The sequence below is a fragment of the Cavia porcellus genome, unplaced genomic scaffold (assembly GCF_034190915.1).
Source record: "Cavia porcellus strain 051 isolate PalLab524CR breed Dunkin Hartley unplaced genomic scaffold, mCavPor4.1 scaffold_1, whole genome shotgun sequence".
In the NCBI taxonomy this organism is placed as follows: domain Eukaryota; kingdom Metazoa; phylum Chordata; class Mammalia; order Rodentia; family Caviidae; genus Cavia; species Cavia porcellus.
Window position 1 is genome coordinate 107,076,486 of NW_026947484.1, and position 13,030 is coordinate 107,089,515.

General features: G+C 35.4%; 1 protein-coding gene across 2 annotated transcripts in view; it reads left to right on the forward strand.

Annotated features, from left to right (window-relative positions):
• Vps45 (vacuolar protein sorting 45 homolog) overlaps positions 1-13,030 on the forward strand; it is a 66,009-nt gene that overhangs the window by 22,337 nt on the left and 30,642 nt on the right. For both annotated transcript variants that reach the window (XR_010048589.1, XM_063252522.1), the window contains exons 11-13: positions 2,633-2,791; positions 3,001-3,108; positions 4,117-4,238. Coding sequence is in view for 1 of the 2 variants with exons in the window: in XM_063252522.1 (XP_063108592.1) it covers positions 2,633-2,791; positions 3,001-3,108; positions 4,117-4,238 (389 nt within the window). In the remaining variant the exon portion in view is untranslated. The remainder of the gene's footprint in view (positions 1-2,632; positions 2,792-3,000; positions 3,109-4,116; positions 4,239-13,030) is intronic.

Here is a 13,030-nt window from a genome sequence, read left to right on the forward strand (position 1 = left end):
CAAAGGTACCAAACTTTCACTGGAAGAAAGACAGCCTCTTTAATAAATGGTTCTGGAAAAACTGGCTCTACACAACCTAAATGCTCACTGACTGAAGAATGGATAAAAAAAGATGTATTTTTATACAATGGAGTACTACTCAGCCATAAAGCAGGAGAAACTGGAGACTTTTATAGGTAAATGGATGCAATTTGAGACCATACTCATAAGTGAAATGACACACCTATGTAAACACTGCCCCTCCAGCATTTCTTACTGCTTGATTTCTTGATAGCAGCCATTCTTTCTGGGGTGAGGTGGAATCTCAGTATTGTTTTAATTTGCATCTCAAATGACCAGTGATGTTGAACATTTTTTTACATATTTATTTTCTATTCATATTTCTTCATCTGAGAAGTATGTATGTATCTCAGATGCCCATTTTTGGATTGGGTCTTTAAATCTGGGAGGACTGGTTTTTTTTTTCCTAGCTCTTTGTATGTTCTCAATAATAATCCTTTGTCTGAGGAACAACTGGCAAACATTTTCTCCCATGTTGTGGGTTATCTCTTCACTCTGTTGGTGGTTTCTCTTGATGTGCAAAAGCTTTTCAGTAGAGTGAGATCCCAGTTGTTGATTCTTTGTGACAGTTCCTGTGCAGTCTGGGTTTTGTCATAGTCTTTGCCTAATGGGCCGGGGGTTTAGTTCAGTGGTAGAAAGGCCTGCCAGGCAAGTGCCAAGTTTTAATACTAAGATCTCTGATCCATTCTGATTTTAACTTATCACATGGTGAAAGATAATGGGTCCAGTTTTAATTTTTGGCATGTGTACAGCCAGTTTTTCCAGAACCATTTATTAAAGAGGCTGTCTTTCTTCCAGTGAAAGTTTGGTACCTTTGTCAAGGATAAGGTGGCTAAATGTGTCTGGAATTGTTTCTGTGTGTTCTAATCTGTTCCATTGATCTTTGGGTCTGGTTTTTTTTTTTTTTTTTTTTTTTGGCCAGTTCCCCACTATTTTTATCCTGGTAGCTTTATAGTATAATTTCAAGTCAGGTATTGTGATGCCCTGTCTTGTCTTTGTTGCCCACAATTGCCTTTGCTATTCTAAGTATCTCTGATGCCAGATGAACTTTAGGATTCTTTTTTTTAAATCTGTGAAATATGTTATTGAAATTTTGATTGAGCTTGCATTGAAATGCATAATAGTTTTAGATGTCCATTTTGTGACAGTGTCTTATGAGTCATAAAGCAGTATAGAGGGTAGTTGTTTGGTGCTTAGAATCAGTGCTCTCCAACTCTTTTGCCACTTTCCTATTTCTTCATTTGACTTTCATATTCTATTGATAGTGGCACTATTTTCAACCTCTATACTAATTCTAACTTTTTTTGATTCTTTGAGGCCTTTTATAGATGTTTCCTCTTTTGTGAAATCTTTCCTGATTCCTCAGCAACTAGCTATACTTTTTATTGTTTCCCCATTGCACCAATTATGTTTATATTTTTGTTTCTTTTGCATACATATGCATCTGTTACAATATCACATATATGTTCCTGAAAAAAAATTTCATGTTCTACAAAGTCATGCACTAAAATAAATAAGAACTGCAGGAAAACAGGCATATAGGCAAATCACATACCATCTACTATCTAGCCAGGCTCTATGGCACATGCCTGTAATCCCCAGCCCTGGGGAGACTGAGGGAGGTGGATCACTGTGAATTCAAGGCCAGCTTGAACTACATACAGAGAATCTGTCTCAAAAAAAAAAAAAAAACCCTAATAATCTATAAAACTATAAAAACAAGAACTCTGAATAACTTTGCAGTCAGACCACTAATAAAAGTAACCCTAGTAAAATATTAGCACAGTTAAATCTCTCCTAACGCACTTTCTCAGAACAGATTGTGTTCATTCCCTCCTTCTTTGCTCCATTGTCTCTGAGCTCACTGAGGACAGGTCGGCTCTAACTCATCTGTGTTTTTCCAACTCTGCCTGTCCTAGAACAAATAGAGACTCAGATGTAATTGTTCGCTGAATAATATATGTACTCTATTATAGTAAACAGAAGGCCCTTAATATGAGGATGACAGAAATTAAACAAAATTTATTATGGCTCCCTTTGCTGTCAATGCATACATTTTAAAATTATAAATGCTCAATTTAGAGATTACATATTATAACACACTTATGTTTCTGTCCCCCATGTTGAGAAATTGTTATTTCTGAAGCTTCCTGGAGATTGACCCAGTCCTATGCAAAATTCTACCAACTTGTCTCCATTTTGATGTTTATCACTACACTAAGAGAAAGCAGGAGAGTTTTGCAAGTCAACTATTATATGCTCTATTGATTGAAGTAGCAGAAAAAAGTGTATATTCATTATTTCAACAAGAAGATGACAACTAAGGCTATTTTAAAAGAAAAACTACTTATTATTAAACTCATCTTTTTCTGAACTACTTTACAATAGGAATATATTTCCTTATTCTTACTGTGGACAAAAGGCAGTTAATGACCTATATATTTTCAGAGTAGTTACCTTAATCATGAACTCAAATGTATCACTACCTCTCAATAATTTTATATTGTCTAAGGCACTATACAAGAGAGCACTCAAGTAAGGGATGATAAATACCAGTTTTGTCTTTCTTCAGAACGTAAAGAGGCTCCTGCAGAACCCCAAAGTGACAGAGTTTGATGCTGCCCGCCTGGTGATGCTTTATGCTTTACATTATGAGCGACACAGCAGCAACAGCCTGCCAGGCCTTCTAGTGGACCTCAGGAATAAAGGTGTTTCTGAGAAGTACAGAAAGGTATCCCAAGTTATATATTAACCCCTGCAAACAACCAATTCTGTTATAGCCTTCCATCCCACAAATGATAAGTCTTTCTTTTTTAATTTAGAGGAATTTGTAATTCTCTTTATGTCTCCATTTCTTTAATAAAGTTACTGTTTATGAAACAAACTTCTTGATCCCTAAGCAGTAAAAAACTACCTCCCCAACCGCTTTTATTCTTGTAGCTCGTGTCTGCAGTCGTTGAATATGGTGGCAAACGGGTTAGAGGAAGTGACCTCTTCAGCCCCAAAGATGCTGTGGCCATAACCAAACAGTTCCTCAAAGGACTGAAGGTATTGACGTCTGTCTGCTTTCCTGAGTGAGACGCAGTTAAAGCTCCTGAGGCTTAGCCTGTGTAAATGTATCTTCAGGGTATGTTCAGAGTTGCCGCTGGTGTAGTGCTATGTCCATTAAGTGAAATAAAAGCAGACATCCTTGTATTGTCTTAGTGGTTTCTGTACTGGACCATTGTCCACACTGGAGCAAGTTGCTGAGCAAGTCAATAGCTGGAGATACTTCCAGGAAGCACTCAAGGGTAGGACAGTTTCATTAGGTACAGCTAGTTTTCTCCATTTGTTTATAAGTTAAGATTTAGGTAGTTTCTCTTTGAAAATTACAGAGAAAATAAATATCTGTTGATCTTTTAAAAACTATAACCTACTTTTGTAATGGTCAAAAATTAATTTTAATGGGTTAACCTTTCTTATGTTCCCTGAAGTGCTTCTACTTTCTTGTACTTTGTTTTGCTTCCTGAGACAAGATCTCACTGTGTAGTTCAGACTGCCCGTGAACTCACCGTGGAGCCCAGGCTTGCCTCAGTGATCCTCCTGTATCAGCCTCCTGAGGGCTGGGATTATAGGCAGGCACCACCATGCCTGGTTCTTTGTTGTTTAAAATCCCTTTTTCTACACAAAATTTCTTTGCTTTACCTGTCATTTACCATTTTCAGAAAGAAGTGAGACTCAATGAATATATGATAAAGGATTTAAACTGTTTCAGTTTTATAGCTACTATGGCCTGGCATAATGGCATACACCTGTAATCCCAGCAGTTATAAGGCTGAGACAGGAAGATTGCTGCAAGTCCAATGCCAGACTGAACTGCATAGTGAAACCTTGTCTCAAAAAGAAAAAAAAGTTATGTGAAATTTGGTATTTTTATGAAATTGGAACATTTCTTATAAATTTTTATATATTAATTTTTATGTATCCTAAATTCCTATTTGAATTTCTACTGAATGTATGATCTTTTCTAATCTATGAGTATAGCTCAAAATGACATAACCACTTTTCCTGGTTTAGGGAGTAGAAAATGTGTATACACAGCACCAGCCTTTCCTGCACGAGACCCTGGACCATCTCATTAAAGGAAAGCTTAAGGAAAACCTTTATCCTTATGTGGGCCTCAGCACACTCAGAGACAGGTAAGATAACCAAGACACTAATAATAAAACCCAGAAGCACTGAGGGAATAGGAAATTTAGAGTAATGTTAAAGACAAACACTAATTATACCATTCTGCTCCACCTTCCCCTGTTGCTTTATTCCATGATTCATTTGGTTTTACACATCAGTATTAGATAGGAATTATCCTGCTATGCTTGAGACATTTTCTTGCTTTGGAATAAAGAAATAGGTGTTTTGGAGGCCCCTAAATGCTTATATTCTGTATTTAGTAGCATGCCAGTTTACTTATGCCATTTAAGGTTCAGTTTTATGGCATCTGGCATTTGAAGTTTCAAACATCAGAGTCAAAAATAGATTTACTGCTTGATTACCATTCGGAGCAGGTTGTAACTATTTTTGGTGGGGACTGGACTTTGCCAAATGCGGCCAGCACACAAACTGAGAGACCTAATTAACAAAGGCTATTTGTTACCCAGGATAAAAGGATGGTTTTCTTTTAGCTGTAATTTTAATACAGTGGTTGGTTAATTTTATTTTTAAAAAAATGTTCAGAACAATTTACTTAGCCCAACCTGAAATTTTAAATGTAAATGAATTGTAATTAATTAAAAATTACATTCTTATATTCTTTTTATTTGGGCTCCATATTTTTAAAGGGCCTAACATATACAGTTGAACCATACTGGATAGTTAGTTCAATATGAAAATTTACTATTGGTGTAGTTCTTCTATTATTTTAGCTAATGACAATCTAATAGCTTAAGATATATAGTCTTCTATATAATGAATTTGTGAAAAGAGAAACTGTTCTAAGGTTCATAAGTTACTCTTTTATATGATGAAGGAAATTTTTCACTTTGTCCCTTGTTGAAAAAAATTTCTGTACTTTGGTACAAACAGGAAAAAAAATCTTTTTTTTTTTAAATTTTATTTAAGGAGAAAAAAGAAAAAAAAACAGAAAAAGGGTACAAGTTATACAGAGTTTCAGAAAAAATAAACAGTAGGAAATCATTAGTTAATTACATATTGTCATCTTAGAAATAGTTGTTGAAGTTACAAAATTAAAGCATATAGAGGGGACTTTCAAACAGTGAGACTGCAAACAGTTTTGTTCAATAATCCGACAAAACTCAGTAATATGGTTATCTATCTTACACACTTAAATATATATGCAGTTAAAAAATCATCTTTTAAAAATATAAGGTTGTGGGGCTGAGGATTTCGCTCAGCGGCATAAGCACCTGCCTTGTAAGCAAGCAGTCGCGAGTTCGACCCCAGTACCAATAAAAAGAGAGAAAAAAAATAAGGCTTAAAGGCTAAATGTGATGTTAGAGTACATTCACTTTGATAAAATGTTTAAGGACATTAGCATCAAGATTCAGAAATGTTGGGGCTGGGGATTTAGCTCAGTGGCATAAGCGCCTGCCTTGCAAGCAGGCAGTTGTGAGTTCGATCCCTGGTACTGATAAAAACGAAAAAGACCAAAAAAAAAAGATTCAGAAATGTCAGCTAGGGAAGATGGCACAGGCCTATAATCACAGCACTCAGAAGGCTTAGGCAGAAGGATCTCAGGTGAAGGTCAGCCTGTGCTACATAGTGACTTCAAGGCCATGTACTAAATAGCAAGATCCTGTCTCAATAGGAAAAAAAAAAAAAAAAAAAGTAGGAAGAATGAAAGCCAGCCCAAATAATTCACCCATCTGAAAAGCTTTATGAAAAACAACTCTAGACTTAGACTTTATTTAATTTGATAAAAGAAAAAAATGTTAATTTGGTTATGAATTCCATATAAGAATAAATGACTAAACAAGAAATTAGCTACTTAATGCTGAACTGAAACAATAAGCCAGATGCAGTGGCATATACCTATAATCCCTACTGCTTGGGAGGCTAAGAGAGTTTATAGGTAAAAGACTTGTGTGGGCAATTTAACAAAACCCTATGTCAAAGTTAAAAAAAAAAAAAATTAAGGACTGGGATACAGCTTAGTGGTAGTACTGGGTTCAATCCCTAATACCACCCCACCCCCAAATTCCACAGACTAGAAGAATTTATCATGTATAATTAGTGCATGACAGCAAGCCTTTCTCATTGTGTGATTCACTCCCAAACAAAGCTCAAAATAATACTGTTCCCCTAAAATGCAAAATTATCAGTTGTTGGCATCTGTTTGTTACTACAACCTAAATACATATATAATTAATAATTTGGTTGCTTAATTCTTTCATAGAACAGATGTTTAATGAATGTCTTTGATATGTCAAGAACTGTTGTACTGCCAGGGGTTGTGGTATAGATGTAGCAGGAAAGACAAGGTGTCTACCCTCAAGGAACTCACATGAAGGAGACGAGCAAGCAAGTAAACAAACATCTTGAGAGCTATTAAGGAAACAGTAATCTGCAAGGTAGCTGTAGATATAGAAGGCCAATTTTATTTAGAGAGAACCTCTCTAAGGAGGTGATATTTAAAATCAGTTTTGAATTACAAGAAAGCCAGAAACATAATGATTAGTTCTGAAAGTTCCCCAGGCAAAGTACAAGCCTTGAAGAAAGAAAGAACTTGGCATGTCTGCAGGCCAGAAAGAACCCTTTCTGGTGGAGTATAGAGCAAGGAATGAGAAAACAGATCAAAAAGGTAAGCAGGGGTGTATGACATAGGAAGCCCCTCGTGAAAAGTTTTTGGTTGTTTTTTACTTTTGAATATCATAGAAAGCCTTCAAAGAGCTATAACAATATGAGGGATATGAGCTAAGTTACGTTTTAAAGCTCACCTTGTGGGGAGAATTGATTATTGAAGGCAAATATAAAAGCAGGGAGACTACTGTAGGAGGTTGCTGTAATAGTCCAGACAAGAAATGAAAGTGGTTTGAATAGACTGAAAAAAAGGCAGAATCAATGGATTTATTAATGGACAGATTACTAGAACAAAAGTAAGAGAGAAGTGAAGAATAACTCTTGAGGTTTTAAAAAGAAATAGACTTTTGTTAAGAGATTTGGAGATTCCTATTAAATAACCAAATAGAAATATCACATACTAAACCGGGAGTTGACAAAGTGTTAGTGATATTTAAAGCCATCAGACTACATAAAACCACTTAAGGAGATAGCATTGAAAGAGCAAAGAATATTGTTCAGGACCAAACAATGAGTAGAAAATGGGAGCCAGTTTTGAAAACTGAGAAGAAACCAGATTCTAGGAGAACCAGGAAAGACAGCCTGGGGTCATCAAGATAAGATGGTGGTAAAGGGGTCCAGTCTTGCAAGCAGTGGGGAAAACGAAGTAAGAATCCCAACTCTGGCAATGTCAAGGTCTCTGATGATCTTATTCACCAGTTTCAGTGAGATTGGAAGCCACATCAGAAAGATTTATGAAATATAAAATAAAATGGAGATGTGTATATACCGTAATACTTTTAAAGAAGTTTACATCAGGGCAGAGAAATGGGATGGTATCTAGAAAAGACTGTGAGTAACCTGATGAGAACTGTCCCATAAAGAAGGAGGATAAAGGAAAAGAGGAAGAGGTGTAGAAGTGATCCAAGAATTCAGAGGGATTGCCTTCAATGGAAGCAGCAATACTGCTTTCATTGTAACAGGAGAAGAAAGCAGAATATTTATATATATTCCTAGATATAGTAAGATTTTGGTTTTGGAAGTGAGAGCATGAGGCTATCCTCCCTAATTTTTTCAATAAAATTTGATGCCAAGTTATTAGCTCCATTAAGACATAAAAAGAGAAATATTGTGAAATCATCATCTTATAGACTAAGAATCAAATTTACTATGTAAGTACAAGTAGAACTTCTAAGCAAGGTTGAGTACCCATTAGTAGTCATTAATATTTTTATCAGTACTGGAAATTGAACCCATGACTTTTGCAGTGAGCTACATCCTCACCTCTTTTATTATTTTTAATTTTGAGACAGTTTCTCTTAGTTGCTAAGTTGCCCAGACTAGGCTTAGACTTATAATCTAACTACAACCAGCAAGCCTAGTTGCGTGGTTTTCTCTAGCAACTATTAGCTATATCAGGTTAACAGTAAAGAAGGCACATAGTTAGATCCAACCAGGATTTTGGAAAATGATAGAAAGAAAGTATTAGTGGGTAGACTGGAAGTTTGATGAGGTTAAAGATTTTTTTTTTTTGTACCAGGGATCGAACTCATGACGTTATGCTTACCAGGTAATCACTTAAGCCACTGAGCTAAATCCCTAGCCCAAGGTTAAAGAATTATTATAGTATAATATTAGTGAGAAGGTTAAAGAATTATTATAGTATAATATTAGTGAGGTGCCTAAGAAGTTCAGAGTAGTTAGTGGAGAAAGAGATCTTTTGCACAAAGTCTCGTAGGTGGCCCAGATACTTGAAATAAAATGTTTAGGTTGTAATCATGATGTAGGTTGTTGGGGAGAAAGGGAGATAAGTGTAAATGTAGAGGCACTGTTAGATGGATAATCGACATTGCTGTTAAAAGTCAGTAAAGTCTTGAAAAGAGAAGGAATAAAAGGGAAGAGAGTAAGCCAGAGCTAAAGTGTTCAGGGAATAAGAATAACCATAAAAGGAAGTCAGGAGAAAACAGTGCAACTACATTATAAACTCCCAAAAAATGGAAATTTTGAAGACAGAAGACAAAGAAATGAATATAAAACTACATTGAGGGGTACAGAAGATGTCTATACTGCCTCCTGCCCTGCTTAACAGAAGCAAGACTGCAAAGGACTTGAAAAAGATTCATACATAACAATTCTACTTCTGAACATTTGCCATATAGGTATATTTGCACAAGGACACAAAGATATATAAACAGAGATGCTCACTGAAACCTTATTTGTAATAGCAAAATCTGGAAACAAATATCTACCAGTAGAAGACTAGTTACCTAAATTATAGTACAGCATTAGGCATTCTGTTTTTAAAAACAACTCTTCATAAGATATATACAAAACTTACTAAGATATATTGGAAAGAAAAGGAAAAATGCTATCCATATCTCTTTTGTGTAAAAAAACATGACTTAAGCATAAACATGGATATGTATGTGCTTGCCTATACATACATACATACATAATGTATACTATGTTTATGTATATAAGCACATGTGTATTGTATGGTAACTTTTTGAAAGAATAACAAAATTTTAATAGTCAACTGAGACTATAGTGGGGCTGGGGATTTAGCTCAGCCGCATAAGTGCCTTCCTTGCAAGTGTGCGGTCGTGACCGCACCGATAAAACCTGGTACCGATAAAAACAAAAAAGACAAAAAAAAAAAGAAACTGAGACTATAGTTAATCATGTGTGTGTGTGTGTGTGTGTGCCTATATATATATATATGTATCCTTCCTTTTAGCTACTTTATTGGGTATTATAAAATGAAGTCAGAATTATATTTTGTTAATCTTTGGAGTTTTCACTTTCACACAGTATTTACAAATATTCAGTAATGTAGCTGGATACAAAGTTGACATTCAAAAATCAATAGCATTCCTGTAAATGGTATTTACAAATAGTAAGTATTCAATAGCAATTTGTTAAACTATGTGAGTATTTATAGCAATTGTTATGCCAAGACTTAAGGTTGGAAAATTTAAAACACATAATTTATTTAATTGATGCTAAAAAAAAAACTTCAGTTTTTTTCAGGTTGTTAGTAACTCTGTGCAATATTTTAATTGTGCATCTACTGTCTGCTTACCCACTATCTGACGTAGCCACTTCATTGATCTTGTTTCATCACATCACGGAGTCATTAATTTTAGCCATCTTTGATTATTTAAGTCTCATGATGGAACACTTTGTTTTATTGTTCTAATATTAGAAGGTACAAAAAATTAAGTAAGAACACAACTTTGCAAAACCAAAACAATTGTAGAAATTTGATGGCTAACCTACTTGGCAATATCCATAAGTTAGATTTATCTTTATCCTGCACATGGAATTCCTACATATACTGTTACCAAGCTAATTTTTTTCTCACTCAAAAATTGCTCTTTATCTCTGATTTAAAGGGGGAAAAGCAACTTTTTCATTTGGTGAAAAAAAATGTATCTATGTGATCATGCATTCTAGAATTGAGCAATTAAAAAGGAAGTACTTTTCACATTTCACATTTAGTAGAATCTTGTTACAGTTTACTTTTATTACTATAAAGCAGCAGTCTCTTTTTCTCCCTCCTGCAGTAAATATTCATAAGAACTTTACCATCTGTAAGTATAATAAAACTTTTGAATTTTCAACATAAGTGTAATGGTGCTCAAAGTCAATTAAATGTAGCCTTTTGAAATTTTGCTTTCCTGCCTTACATATAGAAATAATGGTTTCCAGAAATATCATACATGAATTTTAAAAATTTTTTCAACAATTAAGATAAAAATCTATTGAGTTTTCAAGATGGCCTTGTATAGCTGAATGCAGCATGAACTGGCTGCTGTTTTCTAATGTTTTCTGTCCACATTAATTAATGCTTTTGGTTGCTATGGTGAATTACACAGAACAGGAAGATGCACTCAAAGAATTGAACTTGAGTATTCTACTTAGCGTTGGCCATTATATAAAAAAGATTTGCTGTATATTTTATTTTTGGCCTTCTCAGAACATCTACTTTTAAAGTTCACCAAGGAAAGGAATGGAAAAGAAATGTGTAGAGATATATAAAACGTTTTTCATAGTTTTTTTTTTTTTCTTAAGCCACTTGAGTCAGATTAGGAGGCTCGGGAAAATATGTATTAATGTTTTCATAATCAAATGTGGCACAGTCATCTTTGTTGGGTATATAATTGAGCCACTTTTTAAGAGCCTATGCCTGTATCTAGGTTCTGCCCTTAGATTTATATAATTTACACCCACAGATAAACATTCTTTTTCCCTCTCCAGTGATACAAAAATACCCTGGCACCCTGAAATTATCAGACTAAAGGACAACATTCTGCAGCTATGCTAAAAGTCTTCCTGAGATTATTTTCTTCCAGTTCTTGCTTTTGTTTTCTGTAATAGACAGAGATGTACTGTTGAAGCAGGTGATGGTCAGAGGACAGCTCCTGAAAAGCAACATCATTTTCTAAGATGATCCTTGATTGTTTGTCCAGTAGCTTTTTAAACTGACTTATCAGATCAGGAGTTTGCAGTGAAGATGTTATTATCTGATTCTTCTCATTAGTCACCAGGCTAATCCCTGTCCCCCTGCAGGGGAGAAACTACCTCTTTTATTTTTAATGGAATAATCTGTGTAGTTCTTCAGTATTCTTCAAGATAAAATTATGGACCTCAGGACCCACACCATAAAAAGTATTCTATATATACAGTATTGTAAAAAAATTTTTTCCGAGAAAATGTCTATATTCTCTAATATCCCTCTTTTCTTACATAACTGTCAGAAGTGTGCCACCCTAATGATCCCATCTAATCATAATCATCCACCTGTGCCACTGTACCCTAAGTCCTAGAACCTGTGACTATGTCACCTTACCTGTCAAAGAGATCTTGCAGTGTATCTGAGTATATGTAGCTGACATAGGGTGACTATCTAAATAGACCCAAACTAACTATGAGTCTGTAAACTCAGGGATCCTTCTCCAACTGTTATCAGAGAAAGATGGGATAAAACTGGGTTAGGAGACATGAGATGTCACTGGCTTTAAAGATGGAGGAATGTAATCACAAGTTGAGGAACACAGAGAAGCCTTTAGTAGCCTGAAAAGGCAATGAAGTAGGGGCTTTCCTAAGCTTCCAAAAGGGTCAGAGTCCTGCGAACATCTTGATTTTAGCACAGAGACACCATGACAGACTTCTGACCTCCAGAACTGTCAGATAAACTTGTATTGTTAAATCCCTTAAGTTTGTGATTATTTGTTTTCAGGAACAATAGAAAACTAATACAACGCTACTGATCAAAATAGGTAATATAGGAAGAGAAGCAGATTAAAGATAGAAGCCAGCATGGTGGTGCTCCCCATAATCTCAGCAAACTGTTGCTACAGTTCAAGACCAGCCTGTGTTATGTAATCTGAACTGCATAGCAGGACGCTATCAAAAAAGAAAGGGAGGAAGGGAGGAAAGAAAGACACGGGGAGGGAGGAGAGAGAGACAAGCCAGCTACCTAGTTAGCTGAATAATAAAGTTCAGTTTTAGCATGATGAACCTGAACTGTCTTGTGTTATCTCTGGTACCCAGATATGCAGATATGTAACTAAGGATAAAGGTTAGAGCTAAAGGCTGGGTATGGTTGCACAGTCCTGTAATTGCAGCATTCAGGAGGCTGAAGCAGTAAGATCACCTTGAGTTCAAGGCCCGCCTGGGCTACAAACCAAGTTCAAGGCTAGCCTTAACTGCATAGTGAAACCCTGTCTCAAAAAAAAAAAGGTTAAGACTAAAGAGAAAGATGTGGAGTGATGAAGTGATGAGAGTATAGTAGTTTTTATCTAGGTAAAATGTATATTAAAAATAATGGGAGCCCAAACAGGACATTGAGAGTATACAATTCATAAGTTGGTTTAAAAATAATTTAAGACCTTTCCACCAAAACTACTGTCACCATAATCATTGTGATATCTATGGTAAATCTAGTGAGCATTTTTCAGCTGTAATCTTACTTTATCTGTGTATAGTTCTTAAACTTTGTATGTAGTTTTGGTTCCTTCAAATATTTGACCTCCATAGCACCCTATTCTGGTTTTACAGTTCCTTTCTATAATATGTCTGTTCCTTCTTTGATCTTTGAGGTTTCCCACTCCTCCTCTGTCTCCTCATTGTTGGAGTAAATCTCATACTGTACCACCTCCCAAACTTGATGTGCTAGTGATTTATAAATCTG